The sequence below is a fragment of the Echeneis naucrates genome, chromosome 20 (assembly GCF_900963305.1).
Source record: "Echeneis naucrates chromosome 20, fEcheNa1.1, whole genome shotgun sequence".
Classification (NCBI taxonomy): domain Eukaryota; kingdom Metazoa; phylum Chordata; class Actinopteri; order Carangiformes; family Echeneidae; genus Echeneis; species Echeneis naucrates.
This window is the reverse complement of record NC_042530.1, coordinates 9335094-9343720: the sequence shown is the minus strand read 5'-3', so window position 1 is coordinate 9343720 and position 8627 is coordinate 9335094. Positions and strand designations below refer to the sequence as shown.

General features: G+C 40.6%; 1 protein-coding gene across 3 annotated transcripts; it reads right to left on the bottom strand.

Annotated features, from left to right (window-relative positions):
* pdk3a (pyruvate dehydrogenase kinase, isozyme 3a) lies at positions 1-7540 on the bottom strand. 3 transcript variants are annotated; one of them, XM_029529319.1, is made up of 13 exons: positions 7227-7540; positions 6812-6864; positions 6552-6713; positions 5590-5731; positions 5403-5474; positions 4679-4863; positions 4492-4581; positions 4045-4122; positions 3741-3823; positions 3506-3607; positions 3320-3427; positions 3074-3187; positions 2-2700 (listed from the first exon to the last, which is right to left on the bottom strand). In XM_029529319.1, the coding sequence occupies exons 4-13, from the start codon at positions 5697-5699 to the stop codon at positions 2551-2553; spliced, it is 1092 nt and encodes a 363-aa protein (XP_029385179.1). In that variant the 5' UTR covers positions 5700-5731; positions 6552-6713; positions 6812-6864; positions 7227-7540; the 3' UTR covers positions 2-2550. The 3 variants fall into 3 exon arrangements, with proteins under 3 accessions (XP_029385178.1, XP_029385179.1, XP_029385177.1); XM_029529318.1 differs by lacking the exons at positions 6552-6713; positions 6812-6864 and having other exon boundaries at positions 1-2700; positions 4036-4122; XM_029529317.1 differs by lacking the exons at positions 6552-6713; positions 6812-6864.
* Positions 7541-8627: the final 1087 nt, after the last annotated feature.

The window sequence follows — 8627 nt, the reverse complement described above, 5'->3', positions numbered from 1 at the left end:
AACATTTGCTCATTTATAAAATGTTAAAGACGTAAACTCAAAGAGACAGAATACACAGAACAGCGATTTTCTTTATTGCCACAATTGACAAAATGTATAAGTTGATTTCATGCTGAATCACATTATTACGCTTCTATCACCTTTTTGGTGCTTATTGATTTTGAACTATTTGCATATCTTTGCATGACTGTCTTCCCGTTGAAGAGTTCATTTTTAGGTTTTAAGCTGGAGGTACAGTAAAACAGAGCTGTCACTTCACACTGGCTGCATATACAGCGTAGACAATATACCATGTTTTCTAAAATATTGTAAGAGACATTTGTTAACAGCAAAGGTTCACAGCTACAGAGGGTGGAAGATCGTTGGGCCTCAAAAAGATGACATTCTTGCTAGATGTCGATTACCTATACAGGTGTTGAATTTAGGCCTGTAAACAAACAGGGCTGTTTTCTATTGCTTTCATTAAAACTTCACTTCCTTTACAGCGAGTTTGTCATGGAGTGTCCCTCAGTGAGACTGGCAGGTTACAAAGGCATTGGCAGTGATGAAATCTTACAAGGTAGTTGAAAAGAAAATAACCTTCAAGAAGAGGACAAGGAAGTCACTTCAAATCATTGAAATTGCCCAACATCTGGTTTTAACAATTGCCTGAAGCGAGTTCGATTAAGGTTTTGTCTTTTCAGTGGCTCCAGAATTGATTTTACAGTTAAGAAGACTTGACCTGTGCTCTCTCCTTATCATAATACGTTTCCCATAAAAAAATATTGATAGAGTTATTTTAAGCAAAATATATTCGTAAAGTGCACTAATAGAGTTCCTGAACATGATTCATGTGACAAAAACAGGATGGTATGATGCAATGTTCCAGTACCCAGAGACCGTTTCGTGGCATTGAGCTCAGCTCTTTTAACCACGTTTACTCCTGCCGGCTTCCCCAAACAATCAAATTTCAGTGCTGCTTAACTTCTTAGCACATGTAATGTACAATGAAATATATATAAATGTTATAATGAAAAATGAAGAAGGCTTTCAACACACTTTTAAAGTCATCAGTGAAAAATGAATACAGTATTATTCAAAGTCAAGTAAGCGTAGCAATTAACTGTCTGTTCCTGGATAAAATCAATAAAAAAAAAATGCATTCATCAAATCCTTTTTCATTTCAGCTAACTAATGATTCTAAAAAAAAAAAAAAAAAACTGAAACAAAAACACCAAAGCTTTGATTAAGCTCATTCAGAAATGCCCAAGTATTAGTAACACAAGACAGTCAACCCAAAGCACAAGATGACAATGTTATGTATCTGTCATGGCAGTGCTAAAACGTTTTCAGGATGAAATGTAAAGAGGGGAAGTAATAATGTAATCACACCTATAGTCCTTGAAAAGTGAACATCATCCGGTCCATTACTGTGTGAGGTCTCATACAATATGTCATGCTGGTGTGGTTGAAGCTACTTGACGGACAAAGCTGGCATGTGCCGACATTTCGTAAACATCATGCAGCTGCAGCTTTGGTCCTTTGGTGGATGATAAATCAGGATGTAGAAAAAGTTTGCAAGCATAAATGTCTGATAAGGGTCAGTATTGCTGGTTATCACTCAATAGGTGGGAGGTTCTGAGAAATAGTCAAACACACCTTTATTTCTAACATTCTCCCTTTATAAATGAACTTTAAGTTCTAATTAAGCCTTTAAGGCAGTTTTAAATCAAATAAGTTAAACTTACACAGATCTAAGGGTGTCTGTCAATGACAAAATAAACCCAGAATAAAACCCTGCCTGCTAGATCTGTTTAAATAAGGTCTACCTCTGATGCAAAGCTTCCTATAATCTTTCCAGAACAGCTATCTCTGCCTCCCTCTATATAGCTACTCCCATTCCCTTTCCCAGGCTTGAAAAGAGTGCATCCAAAACAAGGTTTACCGGTGCCAGTGACACGGTGGCCTTATTGTGTATTGAGCCAAAAATGTCTCTTCAAGAAAGAAAATCAAGCCACCTCCTTTTCCCACTTTCACTGAGCTTTGATTCTGTTTGTGTTTGAGAGGAATAAAGCAGAGGACAAGCCTTAACGGGTGGTGAGAAAGACACAGTCAGCACTGCATGGCTGATTCAGCCACAGGAAACAGCGGCCTAGTCAGCAAAGCCAGCTATGCAGGAAACAGCATAGATAACAGTAGTGCAGTGAATCCTGCATGGAGTAATGTTCAGACAAAGGAGAATTATTCACCCACATAACTAAATACTTATAAATACTGTTAGACACTGAGGATCCACAATATGGAAAAAAATTCATTTTAAACTCCGTAGTGGGAGATCCAGTGGTAACGCCATATCAGTTAACAGCTACAGTGATGAAGGTCATTGCCATTGGGTACAGCTGTTAGTAAAGATCATCCATTTTTTCAAAGACTTACTCAGTGGAAAAGTAGGAGTCAGCCTGACCTCAAACCAAGCATTTACCCAAGGGCAACACTTCATCGTACATGCTCGAGGCAAAGTGCAAGCATTTCAGCTTCCAGCAGAGGGCTGGGCGAGTGGGCCAAGCGGAGTTATCTGTTGGCTTTGTATTTGGACTTGCTGGCATCACGTGGCTCTTTGCTGGGGTTACTCCAGTCATCCGCCTCAGGGCTGGTCTTGTAATGCCGCCACGCTGACTTGTTGAAGACAGGCAGGCGCTCAAAGGATTCACTGGACAGAGCCTTTAAACACAGGAACAAAACCAACAAAAAAAAAACAAGCCAATGAAAACCCCGTGGTTTATCTTTAAAGATATTACTGCTACAGCCACAAGATGAATTGTTCAGCTATAGATACTGATGATACAGATATCTCCACAGATGTGTATGATGTTCAGACGTTAGCTGCATGTCTTTTTTTTTTTGGTTTTTTACATTATTTAGTGAGATTTAGTGGTTTGACATCATCAGTTCTCAACGCATTGAGAACTATTGAAGCTCATCAGATAAGAGGTGAAATGTCTTCTTAGACAAACCTAAATCCAGTTGCTTTCGATTCAACTTGTTGCCTGGATATGACTATGACCTGGATGAATGAGAATATACACAGCCATACCTTCAGATAGATGACAGCATCTGTGCCAACACCCTCCAGAGAGTAGAGTTTCAGATCCCCCTGGAAGTAGCGGGCATAGAGCCTAGAAATTGGTAAGCCATAGCCAAAACCAGCCTGGATTGGGAAGGAGAGAAATCAGCTTTCATTTCCCAGACGTTACACCATACACAAAAAAGTATGAAGTAAAGGCGTGTAAAAAGGACACTTGGGATCAATATTGATTTGATTCCATGTGAATGTGTGTACCAGGGGGACAGCTCCGGGCTCCAGGCTCGGTGTAGGCGCTGTGGAGTACATATAGTTAAACAGGCGGTCTATCTTTCTCAGCGGAACTCCTCCTCCTCTGTCACTGATCTAAAGGAAGGGAAGCCAAGCAGATACAGTATTTAGACACTACAGCCAGTATCGATCACGCAAATGTGTCTGATTTACCTTTATGGAGAGATCCTCTTTACCCAGAGTGACTTTTGTTTTTATTGGTGGCAATCCCTCTTTACTGTTCTCATGAAGCTCCACAGTGGCTCTCATCGAGTTCTGCAAAGACCCACAGAGTTAATTAAGTCAGCCCAGCTCCGGTCCTTATAGAATTATAGTCACATTACAGTTTAATTACAAGTTAAGAGCTCTGAACTAGTTGGGATAACTGCACTGATGCCACACTGCTCACCTTGAAGAGTTCGAACAGCATGTGGAACAGATGAGAGGGCACGTACACCACCTGAATGGGCGTGTATTTTTTGGTTGTTTTCACTGGCGGGACAGAACGCAATTGGTGCGAAAAGATTAACAAACAGACACACCCATGAAATCAGCTCAAACTGAGTCAGTTGCACATCCAAACTGCACTCACAAACTCTAAAATAGCCTTGGCCACAGCATATACTGTGTCACAGCTGTGTGACAGATTATAGGGAGTAATGGTTAAATATATAGCTGGGTGGATGACTGCACCAAGCACAAACTGTTCTTACAGTTGAACTCTTCAATCTTGAGCTCTGGGGCAGTCAAGTAGTACTTCTCACACACCATCTTGGCTGTGTCATAGGCATCTGATAGAAGAGAAACAACGCAGGTCACAACAAGAACAAGCTGAAGAAAAAAAAAAAATCATTATTTACATTTAGATTCCAAAGTGACTGGTCCTGACTGTATTATTGACAGTGCTGCTGGCATGCCTGAAAAGCTATCACTGTGTAAAAATGCTTTTTAGCAAAGATGTGGTTGTTTGAATTGCACCACTGCCAAGAGCAGCTGGTCTGATATACAACATCGATAACTTTGCAAATATTTGCAGGAAAGTTAAAAAAAAAAAAAAAAAAAAAAATCAACTCACATTTTTTTTGAAAATGCAGCTTTATGTCATAGCTCTGTAAGCAGCAGGATCACAATCAGTATTTTAATCATGATCTTTATCTCACCATTGACAACTTCAGCCACACAGCAGTTAGGATCTATGCTGCCTATATGTTTCGGAAGAGCAGGGTTGGTGTCATTCCCAAACAGGAGGGCTGGACATAGACACAAAGAGGCACTCATCAGCTGCAGAAACAGCCCACTACTAAGAAATACAGAGTTACAAAATGTGAGGAAGTTTTTGAGACTCACTGTGCTGGTTGATGAGCATGCGGAAAGAGATGCGGTTGGTGTAAAAGCGGTCAAGGAAATATTGGATGTTGCTGCTGACAAAGGGGTTGAAACCGAATCTCTCCTTGTACTCGATGACTCCCTGAGCCATGGTAGGAACCACGTCGTTGTGACGGTTACGGATCTCGATCAGGAGCTCCAGGAAACTAGAAGTAGAAAATCAAACAAGAAATCAATGCAATTCAATTAGAAAAGCTTTGGAATACTGTGTCACCTTGTCTGAGAATATTCAAATCAGACTCCTTCATATATTGATTATTATCTTGCCCTCATGTGTGAGATTGGGAAATTAAAAAAGAAATCTTTAATAAGAATCTATTAATAACATCTTGAAAAAGAACTCTGTGTTTGCTTTATTTCTTATTTAAAAACCCAGTAAAAGGCTCAGTCTAGGTGAGGATTTAATTTAAATATCCTCCTTGAAGCTGGGCTCTGTAAACAGACCTTGAGTCTTGTTCTTGCCCATGTTAATCAGCCATGTGTGGCTGTTTACCACATGGGCCTTGTTATAATATAAACACACAGAGTTACCTGTGCTGTCAGCAGAAATCTGTGTGTACTAAGGGGATTAGCTTCAGTGGTGGAGGAAGCTAAATACATAAATCCAGTGTACAAACAGCTGGGTGTTTCACAGAGTAGCGCTTACATATACTGTGCTTTTATTTATGATTCTTTATTCACTCACTCATTCAGAGCTTGAGTGTCTCCTGGCTTTCGATTCTCATAATCCAGCAGCTCCACAAAACTCTGCATGTACCTGATAAAGGAAACAGAGGTCGAAGGCCACCTTTACACACCCATGTTAATATTGCCACCATCATAAACCTTGTTGTCTGGCAGTTTAATGAAGAATATTACTGTAGGATTCTGACCATTTTTGGACCAGTTGGATGGATGGCTGGCTCAGCAGGTTATCTGGTAACAGGTTGACTTCTTTCATGGTGTTGGCCAGCCGCACAGGCAGCTCCTTACGCAAGAACATGTAGGATGTTTTCTCACACGCATTGTTTGTACCTGAGGGAAATATTTACATTACTATTAGAGGTGCGTTATTCAACACTGGTTCCTCACATATTATGAAATGTCCCTGATGTCCTGTGAAACCTAAGGTAACAAAAAGTAACTGTAGGAAACACTTCAGACCTGTTGCGCCTGTAAAATCAGGAAATGACAAAACATGCTTACAATGAAATCTTATAGGCTTCTATTTTCATCCAATTAATTATTTTTGAATTCAAAACAATCATTCACATGACAAGTTCGTCCAACTGTAGAGAAAAAAAGGAGCAGCAGCCACAAGCTGGAGGCTGGAGTGGGTTTCAATTTCCAACCTTTAATATGATACTCTGCTATCTGGCAAGAAATGTATTTCATGTCTGTCCCCCAATACTAGCCTGAACTACAGAGGGAAGTCATAAATCCTGTTACCCAGCAGAGAGGGGGCAACACACAAACACGTACACACACGACCCTCAGTAAAGAAATCTAATGATCCCAGTACTTAGTCTGTTGGAAAAACTGTTTATAAGGTCTGTCCAGTTACTTAAAAGGGAAACAACAATGAAGTCAAAAAGAGAAATTTGCCTCTTCGGTAGCGTGTTGCCCTGCCCTGTAGCGACCTTAGAGCCCAACAGACAGGGCACAATAAGATAAGATGATACTTTCTTATCATAGGGGTTAAAACCCAATGATCTGAGATAATAGGATACTTCTTGATGAAAGGAATTGTCCTATTGTCACAGTTAATGATTCAGCACTGCAAAGTGAGGCTTAGGGATCATAAAACGGGGTAATGCAACCACCAAAGGGTGACTCAGCTTGAAGAATGACACACCTCCATCCTTGGCTAGTGCTGCTCATCCTTGGATGGTGTCTCATTTGTTCCATTATGAATCACCAATATGTTTTCACCTCTTGCTCTGTAGACATGAGCTGCTGAGGAATCTGTAGAGGTGCGTCTTACATCCAAACTCTGCACTTCTCATCTGAGCCTCAGCTGTGAGGGAAAATTACGCAACTCGGATGACTGTGTTAATCAGAGATGGATTAAGAAGAGCCTCAAGTCCAACTGTAAACATGCAATTAATAACTTACATCTTGCATGTCAGGTGTCCTACACAGTGTAACACAACTGTGGGGTGGAGAAACTGCAAATAGAAAACATGAGCCTTCGTGTCACTGAAGTACAATGATGCAGAAACCAAAATGATCTATTTAAATATAAAAACGTAAGCTGCGCTGCTGTTGTCTCAGCTTGTATGAAGACACCTGCGTGTGTTGCACAAAGCCGCAGGATCTGCAACAGAGAGCCCCGCAGGACTCTGTGACAGCCGGCTGACTGAATGTAAACAGTAAAGGTGACACACCAGATGAGTAGGAAGTTTAAGATTTCACTCTCATTTTCCATGTCCTACAGTTTCGTCCGGGAAACGTCAAATGACCGGACTGAAAAAAAAAAATAAACAGCTGGCTCATGTCTGAAGATGACAGCTCTGATAATAATACTCACCAAAATCCAGAAACTGCTTGATGGACAGCGGGGACGGAGAAAATCTGGAGTAGTACTCGATTTTAGGGTTGATGTTTTTCAGAAGAGACGCGAAGATCCTCATTTTGAAAGTTTATCGATGCCTGGGTCCTGGTGCAGGGAAATTCAGAAAACATGGGGCCGTGTCATCCCCGGTGCTGCTGACAGAGACAGAGACAGACAGTGTCCACATGTGTCCCAGGCTGCAGGCTCCGGGGGACACCAAGCGACGCGGTTAAGAAATGCCCATCAGTTTACATGACAATATGCCTTCAATTCGGCTTCCCAGATCTACACTGTTGGACTTTCAGAGCGGGTCGATGCTGCCAAGCTAGTCGGAAAAACGTGGTAACTTCCGGTAGTGCCTTTCCAAAATAAACAGTCTATATAAATTATTTATTGTGTCGCTTTATTGAAAATGTAATGATTTTAAAATAAAGTGTAATCACGAATATAGATATATTGTGAGCAATTCATTTCCACAATGACATGTATTTTGTCTTCGCAGTGTTTCTATTTATTGAAGCAACAACAACAACAACAACAACAAAATGAATTACTTCATCCACATTTAGGTTTTTACCTGTGGATCAGTTACTGAACACGCCTGCCTTACAGACAAATGCTTGCAACAGAGAGACACAACACACCAGCAAAACAAATTTTAAATGGCTACAAAAACGGAAAAGAAGGTAAATAAACAGAGAAGCAAAAAAGCAAAAACTACAAAGACCACCGTCAACAACTACAAAAGTGCACGAGTAGCACAAACAAACAAAGAAATACAAAGACTGACAGACGTGTAAAATTTCAAAAAAATCATACAAGAGATCATCAAAAAACTATATACGAAAAGAATACGAGATAGAAATTGCAAACTGATTGCCTTTCTCCCAGTGAATCTTGCGCGTGCTATATATTATTTTGAAATAAAGTCTCCTCACTTCCGGTCTTTTGTGGCGCTTGACGTCAAAGAATGCGATGTACGACACGACTCAACCGCACTTGGCCTGGGGCCTGTTGATGCACTGCTGTGATTGGTCTAAAACCAGGAAATGACAAACCGCAGCGATTCAATTGGGCGAGGGAACGTCAATCAGCATCTTGTCCATGATCTTGTTTACGGTAAGAAACTGTCTCATTCAGACAGGATGGACGGATTGAAACAAAACAAAGCGTGAATAACATAAATGTTTCTTTAGACTGTTTTCTGTTGCTCCACAGGTGAATAAAAGTGGATCTATCGATCTGTGTGTGTCAGCTGTTGCAGAAACAACAACATGTAACTGACGGTCATTAAATCTGACAGACTGAAGCTGTCCAATAGATTTGGCTTTTCTGCTGCCATCTACCGCCAGGAAATGACAAAGTCCATCAGTTGGA

Bases quoted from the DNA above. Each gene is read 5' to 3' on its own strand.
- pdk3a (XM_029529318.1), bottom strand. From the start codon at position 7,329: ATGAGGATCTTCGCGTCTCTTCTGAAAAACATCAACCCTAAAATCGAG. The intron at 4,864-5,402 runs GTGAGTGAATAA...TTCTACTTCTAG, and splicing joins GACACTCAAGCTCTGAATGA to TTTCCTGGAGCTCCTGATCG. The intron at 2,701-3,073 runs GTATGGCTGTGT...CTGTGTTTAAAG, and splicing joins ATGCTGTCATCTATCTGAAG to GCTCTGTCCAGTGAATCCTT.